This window comes from Diabrotica undecimpunctata, chromosome 6 (genome assembly GCF_040954645.1).
Source record: "Diabrotica undecimpunctata isolate CICGRU chromosome 6, icDiaUnde3, whole genome shotgun sequence".
Lineage (NCBI taxonomy): Eukaryota > Metazoa > Arthropoda > Insecta > Coleoptera > Chrysomelidae > Diabrotica > Diabrotica undecimpunctata.
Genome location: NC_092808.1, coordinates 140,457,175 through 140,472,439, shown reverse-complemented (window position 1 = coordinate 140,472,439; position 15,265 = coordinate 140,457,175). Strand labels below are relative to the sequence as shown.

Below are 15,265 nucleotides of genomic sequence, written 5' to 3'. Positions count from 1 at the left end.
AATAAAGTAACATTCTTGGATACGGTGCGAAAAAATATGAAACAGCTACCTACCCAGTTGTTTACTAAGAATCAAGGTAGCTTAATTCTATCAAATATGTTTGCATTTAGAGAAAATTATACTTCATGTATAATTTTCCCTAAATTATACTTCTATACATCATATGCTCAAAACTGAAGAAAAACGTTCTGCTGGTATCTTCCATGCATTACTAATAAATTAACTAATGAATTAATTAACGCATTTGTAATTTACAAATGTAATCAAAAAGAAGACAAAGCATATCACATAAGTTTTTTTAGAGTACTATTTAGAGGTTTATTAAAAAGCAAAATAGGATAAGAAGCAAGCAGATCAACACATACAACGTCCCATCAGAGAAACAATACAACAAAAATTTGTACCTCTAAACAAAATATAAAAACAGAATATAGCCGCAAAATTTGTAGTAAATTCCTCTGTCTCGAACATATTACATCTGTAGTCAATTCCTTAAGGGGAGAATAAACCAGAACTTTTGTAATTTTACCTCATTTTTTTTGTATTTGCTTAAGAAATGTATGCTTTATTTTTATTAACGATAAAGCAATCACTTGTTCTACTACCTTTTGAGTTTTTTAATTAAACATTTTTGTAAACCACTACATCTTACCCTTTATTACGTCTAATGATTTTAAAAATGTGTATTTATAAGAATATATCAAGCGATATATCTCTATTGGTCAAACAGACCGAGGTCACCACTACTACTTGTCGGTTTATAACGTTCTCCGCCGTTTTCCGACTTCCAATCGCCACTTGGACCGGTTGTTCCATAGATCTTCTTCTATGGCCCTCTCTCTTAGTTCTTTATTTATTCCTTCGCTCCAACTTTTTCTCGGTCTACCTCGTTTTCTCTTTCCTTCTGGTTGCCACTTTAGTATTTATTTTGGCATTCATTGTTCGTCCATTCTTTGTATGTGCCCGAACCAGATAAGTTGTTTTGTTGTTAGGTCATCTGTAATTGTTCGTTTGATTCCCATTATTTCTCTAACGCGTTCGTTGGTAATCCTTTCTCTTCTAGATCTTCCTGCGGCTCTTCTCCAAAAATCCATTTCCTTCGCTTTCAGCGTTGACAGTGTTCTTTCTTTCAGTGGCCATACCTCACAGCTGTATAAAGTGATACTTTTTACTATAGTCTCATATATCCTCTTTTTATTTTCTTTGCTGATGGATTGGTCCCATAAAATGGTGTTTAACATTGAGATGGCTTTTCTCCCTGACGTATTTCTCTCTTTTATGGCTTTGTCTAATGTTCCATCTTGTGAAATAGTGATACCTAGATATTTGTAGTCACAGCAGTGCTTTATCGTAGTGTTATCGTCTAATATGAGATCTTTTTGTTCTGCTCCAATGCACAGGTCACCAATAATGTGTAAATTTCTTACATCACCGCTAGACGGTTAAGGACTAAAACAAAGTCGAAGGTTTATTACTAGGAGTTGATGGTCACTTTCACAATCTGCGCCCAAGTATGTTGTACAGTTGATGGTGGAGGGTTTCTACCTTCATCTTATTAGGATGGCATCTATTTGATTTCTTATTCGTCAATCTGGGCTATTTCATGTGTGCAATCTACGTGGATGGTACTGATAAAATGTTTTCTGAAGCTATTTTCTTGAGGCATGTTAAACTAATTACCATTTAAATGGAAATAAGCCACAATTAAAGGTTAAAGCACGTTTATTGAAGTTTCATTTTCCACTTCGGAAATCGTTCTCAAAATACTAGGTATTTTAAGAACGATTATTCACTTCTTACATTTTATACCTAATTAATGCATATAAACATTGAAAGTACAAAAATAATACAATCCAGAAGATATTTCTTGATTTTTAAAATTAATAGCTTCTGCCAGATCCTTCTTGTTTTAAATTTTACCCAAGAAAAATGATTGAGGGGAATGCGCAATCCTTTTCTGCTGATTTTCCAGTTTGTTTTGTTTTGTCTTGCGTTCCTTCTTTACTTCGCTGCAATTTTTAACTTTATTTTCCTTCATTCTACTTACTCTGTGTTCATCTTCATTACTGACGATTTGATCCTGTCAGTACAATATCTACTGGCATACTGTCAATGTCGAAATTGTAGCCAATTGAGTCCTCGACTATAATTTCAGTCATATTTGTTTCTTCCAAAATTTGCTGACCGTGCACGCCGTGCAGATCTCCATAATTCAGTATCTGTTCTTGATTTACCTCGTCAACGTCATTTTCTTGCACATTGTCCTCAACTGCAGGTATGTATTCTGCTTCTTCAACAGTTCTGTTGGTCGTAATAAATCCTTGCGATCTATGACCCCCTCGTATTTTTGGTCCATCTCGTGTTTTTGGTCCACATCGTGTTTTTGGTAAACCTTGTGGTTTTATTACATCTTGTGGGTTCAGTCCACCTCTTGGTGTAGATTTTCTGGTATTGCTAGTAGTTGAACTCCTGTTTTGATAATACTGTTTTATTTTTTCGACTGAAACACTTTTGCCAGCAGTTATTGGAAGACAGAATTTTTTTGCCCTCGTAACGTTTTGCAAATCATTTTCACGAATGTTTTCTACATACAATTTAAATTTTTTTCCAATATCTTCATTTATTTTAACCATTGGTCGAGCATACAATGGAAGTTTTAGCAATGCCTTTTTATTGTCAGTGGGATAAATTCCTGAAGCTTCAAACCCCTTGTTGAGATTACGAGCTACAGTGTCCTTTCCAAGGAGTAGGGTTGCTTTGCGAAGTTGGCAAAATACTGATTTTGGCATAGCTACTGTCTTTCTTCCTCCCTTGGTTGCTCTCCACCGGATTAAAATTTGGCGCCAATATGTTTTAAGACTGGCAAAATACCCCACATCCAGCAGTTGCAGTAAGTAGGTAGAGTTTGGAGGAAAAAATATTAAACAAACATTATGTTCCCTTGCAAGTGTTAATGTCTTTATTGAAATATGTGCTGACATGTTGTCGCCTATCAAGATCTTTCTACCTTCGTTTTTGTTGGCGTACGGTAGAAGATGTGTCTCAAAACCAGTCATTAAATACAGAATTTTCAATCCAGCCCGATTTTGAGGTGTTCAACTTCGTACCATTAGGTGCATCAAAAATCCAATCCGACCACTTCAGACTACCTTTCATTATTACATACGGAGGTAGAAACTCTCCATCTGCATTTGGACAACACAAAGTGTTAAAACAAGATATCGTTGAATTTATGATTCTCTCTGGATTCCTGCACCCTCTTCTGAATAAAAGTTTTCTTTTTGTTGGAACGTCATGGAACCCTGTTTCATTGTAATTGTAAATATTTTTGGGTGCGACATCAGAAATTTCTATCTCCAAGTTATCAAAAAACCTACTTATTATTTTTTCATTTACTTAAGCCCTCCGTCTCGAAATATTCGTTTAAAACCGTTGAGCAAGTTCTGTGCGTTTTCTCTCCAAACATAATTGGTTCCAATCCGAGCCTGGTAATTTTTCCTTAAACTGTGATACTTTTCTCACTTGAGAATTTAGGTAACTTTGTGCAATGCATCTCACATCAAACAAAAATATTGGAATTCCATTATCACTTAAAGAAATAACATGCTTGGCTATCGACTTTTCATCTTCTTGAGAAAATGCTGTAGGTCTTTCTTCGTTTTTTGAATGATTTCGTTTTAGTTTGTTTCGAATTGTATTACGCAAGATATCGTATTGTTTTGAGGCCTGCCTTTCACTCAGCATTCCACTTTTAACCAGTTCTAGTACTGTTTGTAGGTGTTGTTCTGTATATCGGTTTTTAGTTCCATACCGACGGACCCCAATATGTAGACGTTGTATCTGTTTTTTCGGCATTTTGGGAAATCCTGAAATACAAAATTACAAAAGTGAATTCAATAAATAAATTATCCCGCAATTTTAAATCGTCAGGGTAACTTTGAACTAGTTTCAATGTGGTGCAAAGTTAGCTTGAAATCAAATAAATTATCAGGCCGGCCAGTTTTTGCTGCAATTTCGGGTTATTTTAATGAAACTTGAAGCTCTGAAGCTCTGGTCAAAGAAGAAGAGGAAGACCCAGAACAAGATTCCTAGATAACATAGACCAAGATATGAGAAATATGGAAATACGTGCTTGGCGGAGGAAGGCGATGGATAGGGACGACTGGAGAAAAATTCTTGGGGAGGCTAGGACCCACACAGGGTTATAAAGCCAAAATGATGATGATGATGATGATGATGATGAAGCTCTGATGTACCGAAAGTGATCCTAAATCTTTAATAAAATAATTAAAATCCCTGCATACTTACGTTTTCGACAAAATCGCTATAAGTAATCACTTTGAATTATTGTTTACAACATAGCACGTTACAGACCGTATAAAAACTCAAGGTTGACACAATACAACATATCAGAAGCCTTCAAACTAAACGTAAATGTCAATGACAGAGACATCTATTGCAATTTATCCAAATTAAATAGTTTTAACAGCAAGAATACTACTTATAACGTACACTAACATCAATAAAAGTAAATGGTGCAAAGTTAGACCCTGTGGATCGAAGTTACCCCGAATGACTGTACCACATTAAAAACTATCCAATGCTATATTAAAAACGAATTCCGCCATACAAAACGAATATATGACAAATATTAGTGGGGGCAAAATGTAACCCTGTCTGATCTATTCTTTACTAGAATTCAGTTTTGGATATTAAAAACAAAGATTCAAAGGCAATCTCATATATAGTTGGTATTCCTTGTGCAGTTTTTCCATTTTTATAAAAATACTGTTATTGTACAATATTATAAAGATAAAGTCTCTCTTATAAACATTAAGCTTGCACCGCCACATTTTCATTACATAAAATCAACTCAAACTATTTATCTTCATCCCGTCTACAAAGTACCTACTTAATTAAAAATATAATTTAAGAAGCTCTTAGCATTATCCTCTTATAATTTAAAGGAAGAATTTCAACTGTAACAGGAACAAATTCAATGAGAAATTATAAAGTCTTGAATTAAAGTTGCTAAACTTATTTTAAGTTTCAGCACCTGGCTTGTTAAATCGGCAATTATAATTTAAATTTAATTTGGACCGTTGGAGTTTTTGTTACGGTTGCAACAGATTGTTGTTGAAATATTTGTGTCGACAAAGTAATTGGAAATGGTAATTTTGTTACTCGCCGAAGTGGGTATATGCTCGGGGAGTAAGAAAGTTAAAACCACGGGCGTGCTCCTTTAAAAAAACTGCTGACTTGAAAAGACTCTTAACAACTGCATTTTTATTTATTATTTGGGTTGAGGTTTTTCTCCTTTAAATAAAATTAAATTTACGACATCCAGTGTCGATGGTAACAGAGTAAAATGGGCAAGTATTGGAGTAAGTACTCGGGAAAATACTAACCAGGGAGTGGAAAATGTTACAGCATAAGAAAATATTACAAACGTAAGCTTAGAAGAGACCTGTTCAACGACTACTCTGCAGACATTATCTGTAGAGGCAACAAACACCGCTGAAAAAATAAACATTTTTGGTGCTAGCGTAACGACAAATGGGATAAAAAGAATGAAAAGTTTTCCAATTAAAATAAAAACTAGCCAGCTTAGGGTCCAAAATCCCGATACCTCAAAAAATACTTACTAGACAAAAAGGCAAAGCCTGCACATCTAGCATTTAAGTAAAATTGTACCATCAAACATAGTCAGATTAGAAAATCTGTGTACGGAAAAGTGCAGACTAAAATGCAGCAGTAAATTGAGGGATGAAGAACGAAAATCAATATTAATCAATTCCTATGCACTTGATATTAAGAGAAAAAATGCTTTCTTATCTAAAGATATTATCCCTAAACCAATAGCGTAGATCAGAAAAGATGCAAAAAACATAAATCTGGATTGTTTGTTATATAAAATAGGGATGAAAAAGTTAGATGTCATTAAAGGCAAGCTAGCCACTGGAGTATCAGCTCTATCTCTGAACAAACGTGGTCGACACTGTTATAGGCTAAACAAATTAAAAGATCTTGTAAAACATGAGATGAACTCCTTGCAGAAGAGTCCCACTACTCCTGTACCAGTAAACCGAACAGAAAATATTGGCCTATCGATTGTTTATTGCTAAATGCAAGGAAAAACCAAAACCCGAAATGTATTTTATGAAAGGAATCATCATAATTATATGTCAAAGTTTATTCTACCCAAATTTAATTTATCGTCTAGCCATCCGAAGAGCGATATATGCATGTATCTGTTAAATATAAAAAACTTTTAGCAACATGATCCGACTCTTGCGCTAGTCAAAATAAAAATTTTAATTTCATTATTACGTATCAGTTAATATTATTTCGAGGTTATATTGACAAAATTGATCATAAATTTCCTAATGTGGGCCACACGTATTTGGACTCTGATCGGGATTTTGGAAGAATTAAAAAGTGCTTAGAAAACATGGAACTATAGTGAGACCACAGCAGTACCGTGAAATAATTAAATCTGCCATCGGTAAGAATTGTATGGTTAATGATATGGAAACCTATTTTCATGACCACCATATCCATCTGTTATGATGTTCTTGTTTTTTGTTATTGTTAAATACTATATAGTTACTTATACTATATAGTTAGTTTTCCTAAAGGTATAATACTTTATAGTTAGTTTTCCTAAAGGTGTTTGCTATTTCTTTGAGATTTTATGGAAGTTAATAAAGGCATGTTTTGTAAATAATAGTTCTGCTTTCTCGCAGATTTCCATTCTCCATTTATTTTTGGTTTCTTTTTAAAAATTTCTTTTTTGTTATTATGTCCAAAATTTCATTTGTAATGTAACTGTTTATGTGCTTGTATGCCGATTCATGAAACAGATTAGGATGGATCAAGGCACAGGATACAAAAATGAAATAATAAATGAGTTAACTAAAATGCTATAGATCACGCTCAAGTTTTCAACGGCATACTACCCCTAGTCAATAGGAATTTATGAAAAACTACAGAGGACATTAAATGAATACGTAAAATTATTTATAGACAAAAACAAGGAAAAGTGGGACGAGTGTTTCCCGTTGAGTTTCCCGGAACGTTGTGGTATGAAGAGAAAGGAAATTTGCCAGATCTCACAAAAGAAATTCAACCACGCTATAGCATAAATGCCTACTATCATGTGCTATATAAACTATCATCATATAAACTAAAACTTGCAGACAACAGAGCAATAGCAAGCGTTACCTCAACGTTTTAAAATAGGAGACCTAGTTCTGATCAAAAGAGAAGAAAATAATAAGTTTGATAGTCTTTGTGTAGGCCCTTTCATAATACGAGAAGTAAGTAATGTTAACTGTAAAATTAAGTAAGATACGGGCAACTATAAGTGGTGTAACAATATAATTTACTTATAGGGGGCTAAAAGGGGACTTTACAATTACTGGGATTGGAGATATACTCCAACAACAAAACATAATTAAACTATGGTTATATACCAAGTGGCAGAAAAAGATGTACGATGTCATAAAAAAAAGATGTCATATGTCGAAATTAATTACTAAACCTTTCTGAATTAATAATTAATTATCAAAGGTTAATTTTATTTATAAGAAACTTTTTTTTTTAATGGCTTTGGCTTGAAACCTTTAGCCACGTAATTACATACATTTATAAGAAACTAAAAAATGACAATTGGCAATAAAAGCAAATCTCAGTGTATCAACGATAAATGTTTATTTAGAAAAATTTAGCAAAACGACTCGTTTCACTGGCTATTTATTTTTTTTAATTATAAAAAAATTTGTTATCTTAGATTTAAACAAAAAACAGTGTCCCACAAACTTAAAACAATCTAGACTTGACTAATGGGCCAAACAAAATAAAGGCTGGACAAATCGTGGAAGAAATCAAATCAAATATCAAAACTGGACTTCGGGTTATCCTGGATAATAACAATATGTGATCCTTTAAACTCGGTTATTTGTTTTCCATTTAAAACTACATCGGCTTACTTAACCCTCAGGATACATTGTCACATGATATTTTGAGCTCAAATCACCTTCTTTGCCGGTTTTTTAAAACCTCACGAAAACGGTGTTCACGTGGCCAGACCCTAAATTGCTCTTCTCCTGCTTCTCTTCTGAGCGCCAGCTATCTCCTCTTCCTTGAATCAAAATCGTACTTTATTGTACCAGATCTAAAATCGTGGCCAATTGGATCCCTCTTCTGCGACTCTTTGAGCGCGAAATGGAACCTTAAAAGTACCTTAAAAATCAATTTTTTGCGCTTAGTCGAGTGATCCATAACGTTGTCCATTAATTATAACCTGCATATTTTTTATATATACCTGAATGTAGTGTTAGGTAGGGGAGCGCCGGGAGGGTTTGGACAGCGGGAGGCATTGGATACTCTCATAATTCCCATTCTACTAGACAACAAGCGTAACCGCAATTATAACTTGAAGTGCATTTCTGTATGATTAGTATCTATCTAGACGCCAAGCCGACAGGTTACTTTGTTTTGATGCTAAGCTATTTTCGAAATTTTCCATGCTGTTGTTCCACTATTTAGCAATTTAAAACTGTATTTTCAATTAGCTGGTTTTGTTTGTTTTGGGATACTGATTGAATATTACTATACGGAAAGCCTAAATAATGAAAGTTTGTTGTTATTTTTACGATATATAAAGATGCTTAATAATTTTGTATTTATTTATCTCAACTGTCTTGTGTTCAAATTCCTGCACAGGTGTCCAAACCCTCCCTTATTTATAAAATTGTTACAGAAAACATGCCGTATATATATAAGCGACTGACCGAAGGACGATTTTCCGAAGAAGCCATGCAAAGTGCAACAGCTGATGTTTTATCTGGAAAGTTTTCTATCAGAAAACGCGTTCAACAGCATGAAATTAAAAAATCAACACTGGCTTTATATGTAAAGAAAGCTAGAAAGAAGTAGGAATTGACAATACGACATGCTCTCCACATTTTGTCACATGACAAGTGTTTTTTAATGAAATAAAAGCCTCCCTCGCGTTGAACCTGAAGAGATGTTCTAATATGTACCATGATTTAACTCCAAAAGCTACTCTCAGATTAGGAATACGAATTTTCCAAAAAAAAAGTCAAATTTCCAGAGCCTTGGAAAGTAAACAAAACAGCTAAGAAGAACTGGTTTACAGGATTTTTAAGTCGGCAATCTGAACTATCCTTACGAACCCCGGAGAATACAAGCTTATTGAGAATTTTCAGTTTCAATAAATCTACAGTCGGAGACATAACGGAGACAGACTCCTTTCAACATAAAATCTTGATTTCGTTGCACTGCAATTTGGCCATTGGATAAAAATATTTTTGATCAAGTAGACTTTCTATGCTTGTTTGTAACAGACAGAATGGTTTCTTCAACATCAAAAAACCCCCATATTTCTTCATCAAGTGAGTTTTCAAATCAAAATATGGAGGTGTCGTCGCAATTCAGCCTCTCTGCTTTGTCAGGACACTTTAGTTCAAAGCAAACACAAGAAAGATTACTAATGTCCAATCCCAAATAAAACCATATCCCGAAGCTTTAGAAAGAAAATAAACTAGAAAAGGTCCAGTAAAAAGAACAACCATAATGGCAACCGATTCTCTGGAACGCAATGCAATTACAGAAAAGAAATTGAAAAAAGAGACACCACAAATTATTAAAAAAAAAATATGCTAAAGAGGAACGTCATGAGCGAATCTTCTTCCGGTGAGGAAGAAGGTATTTACAAAGACTCATCTCCAGATTTAGATTTGGAAAATGATGAAGATCAGGATGAGGTCCTTACTAAACTTCAAATTAATAGTTTCAAAAAGCAAGTTGTTTCTAACCGGTTTATATTTAGTGAAGAGCCTCCAGCATTTGTACCATACGAAGAAGTGATCGTAAGGTTACCAAATCCTTTGACAGATCAAAGTGTCAGATACAAAGACATGATATATTTTAACATTATTCTTTTTCAGTACAGTTTATTTTAATAATGTATATTTCGTTTGTTTTATTGACATCTAAAGCTTTTTTTGGCAAATAAAACCTTAAGCAATATTTTTCTATTTATTCGTTTATTGTCCAGACCCTCCCGGTAAGTCAGAAGGTTTTGGATACATTATCAAGTATGTATATGCAAATATTTCATTCACATTGTTATATTTGTACACAAATCAGCCAAATATATAGACATACATTAATCAGTATGATTTTAAAGTTTTAGATATTTGTTATCCCTGTCCATGCCATAATTGTTTATCAAAAAATTGTCCAAATCCTCCCGGCGCTCCCCTATAGTATTTTTTCAGTTTTCCCATTGTTTTTCCACGCTTGATTTTTCATGTTTTTGTTAGATATTTCAGTATATCATTTGTTTTAATACTTTAACTTTACTGTTAGTGATTTATTTGTTTTTAAATATTATTAACTGGCTTATTTTTCTGTTACTAGACCTCTCTAACATTACTAAAGCTTTTAAAAGTAATTATTTTATAATCATTGAATTTAAGCCCCATTTAATGCCAAAATCATGTATAGTTACTATTTACCACAATTTGACGTGACAAAACATTCATTTGAGTAAAATGTACTAACTGTTAATGAATAACTCGCACCGTAATTATTTTCCATAATTCTAGGATTGACGACAAAATAATTTCCTTTACCCACCCATTGACACGCCCATCATTACGTTCAGTTGCGTGTGAAATCCATCGGTTTTCCGTGCTAATGAAAATGCAGGAAAGGGCCAATTTTACTGAATGAAATTCGAGAGGTTCAATTCGTTTAATAAAAGGTAAATAAAGGAAATAGCATATTTTCATTGTATTTGGAAGAAGCAATTAATAAATTTACTGAATTAGGAGAGCTTATTTCAATCACGGAAAATACACCAAATTATGATTTTATGATTAATCTGAACTTCATTTTTCGTCATGTTTAATTATTTCTGGGAAATTATTTATTTAGTAGAAGCAGTTGAGAAAATTAATGAGAGGAAAAGCAATTAAAATCTGTGATAGAAACACTAGGAAAAAACTTTACAAGGAATAACATTAACATGGAAAGAGCTAAATGTTTTGCACAACATTCAAAATAACTCAATTAAATGTAGTAATTACATAATCATATGAGTCACTGTATAAGCTAAATGAAAGACGCCTTGCACAGAACAGAGTAAGTGGTTAGCTCAAAAATCATAGCACAAGCTGGTTTTAGATCTGTTAGGACCTACTCCAGCCAAATAAATTCTAGTTCTGATGGTACACATCGAATATTAAAAAGAAATTTTCACAAGGAAAAACAAATTCCTGTAGTTGGCTGTATACCATAAATCAGAAAAGTTCTATTTAAAATCCTTTATAGAAGGTATATATTAGACACTACCCTTTCGGGCTACATTACAGAACGATTTAGGACTAAAAAGTCCATCATTAGTGTAATATGACCTGAAATAAGTATTACCACTTTACTAAAAAAACATAAAGGTTAAATTTTGACTAAGGTTGAATAAACAATGCGGTGAATTACTTACCAGGCATACATAAGTATATATATATATATATATATATATATATATATATATATATATATATATTACAGAATCCAACTTGTATATACAATACATTTTGGAGAAGGCTATCGCCGTTTTCCTGTTCCCCTCCGCCACTCCTTTTGGTCTAAGGTATACTCCTCCTCCAAAGCTCTCGATTCCATGGCTCTCCTAATTCCTTCATTTCATGAGCGTCGAGGTCTACCTCATTTTCTTCTTCCAAGGAGTTCTTTCATCTGTGAAGTTTTTGGGGGCAAAGTTCTTCAGGCATTCTCAATAGGTGTTTAAACCATTTTAAACCTCTTCTTTCTATTCTGTCAATGACCGTTTCTGTAGCATTTATGTTCTTTCTTATAGATTTGTCTTTCTTTCCAGCCTTGATGTTCTAGCACTTCTTCTCAAATAATTCATTTCAACTGCCAACAATCTTCTCTTTAGGTCTGCATTAATTATCCATACTTCAGAGCCATTACAAAGAACTGATTTAACCATGGTTCGCCCTATTCTTTTTTGTTCCTTTTAAAAATATTGTGATCCTACCATAAGGAGTTCAGATATCCTACAATTTTACGTCCCTGATTAATTCGGTGTTTAATTTCGGTTTCTCCCAAGCCGTTCTTATCAATGAGTGCACCTAAATATTTAAAATTTTCCACTTGTTTGATTTCCACGTCCTCGTCTATCAACACTTCAAACCTTGCATCTGAGTTGATAACTAAATATTCGGTTTTTTTCATGCTGACTTGTAATCCCCATTTTAGATATTCTCTGTATAGACGCTTTATCATAAATTCTAGGTCATAAGAATCTTGGGCTAGAACGACTTGGTCATCTGCAAAGTACAGGTAGGTAGGACTCTTAATCCTCTATAGCAGTTAGGATCTTTTTGATTACCCTTTTTAAAGATCGACACTTGGTGAGCGGTTTTCAATTCAGATGTTACTTCTTTTATTTGATTGCGTACTTCTTCGTTTTCCTTTGATATGTTACTCTATTGCAAGACGTTTTATTTGTTAGGTATTTCTTATATGTTTTGTTTTTTTCTTTTATCATTTCTTTTACGTTTTCTGTCATTTATGGTGGTTCGTGGTGTTTTTTTGTCACTGTTCTCTGTTCCTACTACTTCATAAGCAATTATTTTTATTATCCTTTTGAAGTTGTAGTATTCTTGTTCTATATCCATATTTCTTCTATATTCCTTTCTTCTTGAATGTTACGTCTGGTCCCAACTATTGTACGGGGTAGAAACATGGACATTAAAAGCGCAAATAGTTAAGAAGCTTGAAGTCTTTAAACTTTGGATATACCGGAGAATGTTGAGAATTCCATGGACTGTCAGGATCACCAATGCCGAAGTGCTGAGAAGGATGCGTCGAGACAAAAAATTGTTGGGAACAATAAAAGTACGCAAGACTGCATACCTTGGACACATACTGAGAAATAATAAATATAGTCTTCTGCAGGTCATCATGCAGGGTAGAGTCGATGACAAAAAGGGAATAGGTAGAAAGAGGAAGTCATGGCTGTGAAATATTCGAGACTGGACAAACATGACTGTAGACGAATTATTCCACGTTGCAAAAGACAGAAAAACTTTTAGAAATGTGGTAGCCAACCTCCGTTAATGGGGACGGCATAGGAAGAGGAAGAAGATCCATATTTCTTCTCATCTCTTTTAGTTCCTTTTCTAATCTAGATTAAAAAATATAATTAATATTTGGTTAAATTAAAGGTGTAATTTATATCTCTCCGTTTTGTACTGTGTAGTATTGTTTCTCTCGCTTTCGGTGTTCTGTGTGTAGTATTGTTTAAAGGGGCACAAAAGATTAGCTAAAATAAAGTAGTGATCTGTCCCACAGTTAGATCCTCTTTTTACTCTCCAGTCTTGGCACTTAAATTTTGATTTCTATCTCATTATTATAATATAGTCTATGATCGACTTCTGTGGGAGTTAAGGGCGTTCCCAAGTTGATTTTATTAAGTGCATACATCATAAGTCAAGCCACTAAAGATCTCGGTAAAAACTCTTACCGGGATGCATAAACAAAGCAGTCAATATTACTTTTGGTCTGTGTCACTATAATATGTGTTATTTAATACTTCTTCTTTTTCTTCTTCTTTTTCCTTCTTATATGTAGGCTTTAAAGCATGTTTCTTTTTCAATGTTAGCTTCCTAAATTGTTTAAATTATCGCACCATCTTTTTCTTGTTCTGCTAATATTTCTTCGTTTATTTGGTGACTTATTTCGTGTTATTCGTACTATGCTATCCTCTGCCATTTTACTAAGGTGTTCGTTCCACTCCTGTTTCCGTTTTGTCACCCATCCATTTATGTCTTCTATATTGTAACGAATTATTTTTGCCTACCACATGGGGTACTATTATAAGAGGTAGAAAATTGGGGACAGAAATTATTGGGGCGCAGATAGGGCAAGCAAAATAATCGATACTTGTGCGAACGGCACTCAGGGTTTGTTTGGAGAGCTGGGGTCGTGGATAAGTAAATTGAAAGGAGTGGGATTGGGGCAACTACAAAAAAATGAAATAAAGGGGGTACTAACATGAATCTCCTAGATCAAAGGGTTAACAAAAAACAACAAGAAAGACCTCTAGCTATTTGGAATAAGGACGTTGCTTCAAAGAATCCTAATCTTGCTGGATAAAGGAATAAAGGCTCTTCTTTTTTAAAAGAAAGAACACAAACAGGTGTTGGGAGATTTTTCTAAAATAAACAAAATGATTCAGAGAGATAAATTTAACATTTATTGTGTCTCACCACAAACAGTTACAAAAATACAGATGGCACAAAAATTACTATATTAGTAGTTACAGAGATTTATACCAAAAATAACAAAGAAAACTTACATGTGTTCTATTCATTTACAAACTTGGTAGATGCCACAAAAACTTACAAATGTTACTGAGCTATAAACTGTGACAAATAAAAATTTTTTTTTTTAAATAATGAAAGCAATTATTATTTTTCTAAAAATTGTCTTTAAAATTTAACACAAAAAAGTTACCTGATTTTACCAAAAAAAAGCACTAAAGTTTTTGAGGGTTGAAACTGGATTGGAAATCTCTGAACAGGAACAAATTCATCTCCAAACTGCCAAAAAGCCGGCGATGACAACCAGAGAGAAACAAAACGAGGATGGAAATAACCATTCTTCCAAACCTCAATTAAACTGTAACTGTTAACTGCTCAATACTACATATTTTAACTGCTACTGTCACTTTATATTATATTTCCATGACAAAAAAAAGGAAAACGAAAAGATTACGAATTTGATGCTAAATTCGGACTCCAACAAAACTAAACACGCCTTAATCAGCTGCCAGCTTTACCGAGAGTGAACACCCACTTCCAAAACTCACTCGCACAATCTTGGTATAAACAAAACGTATAAACTGGAATATTTATTTGAAACGCAGAATATCCTAAAAGAGGCTTCCATCCAAAGAATACCGACAAAATACGCATCTTGTGAAATATAAACAAACTATAAAATGGTTTACATTAACTCCGGCGACGTAAAGATGAATTGAAAGAATTCGGTGTTTTAATAGGTACGAATGGGAAATAGAAATACAATAAGATTATTCTTTGATATTTTAACAAATACGAGGGGATTTCAATACATATCCAAGGAATTTTCAAATGCTACAATATTGCACGTTCTTCTTAACATTTCGCTTTTCTCCCTATTGAAC

General features: G+C 33.6%; 1 protein-coding gene across 1 annotated transcript in view; it reads right to left on the bottom strand.

The window, feature by feature from the left end:
* The window catches only part of LOC140444647 (alpha-2B adrenergic receptor-like), a 110,380-nt gene extending 108,316 nt beyond the window's left edge, over positions 1 to 2,064 (bottom strand). Inside the window, exon 1 of the mRNA XM_072536409.1 lies at positions 2,048 to 2,064. Within this exon, the coding sequence (XP_072392510.1) occupies positions 2,048 to 2,064 (17 nt within the window). The remainder of the gene's footprint in view (positions 1 to 2,047) is intronic.
* Between the last annotated feature and the right edge of the window lie 13,201 nt (positions 2,065 to 15,265).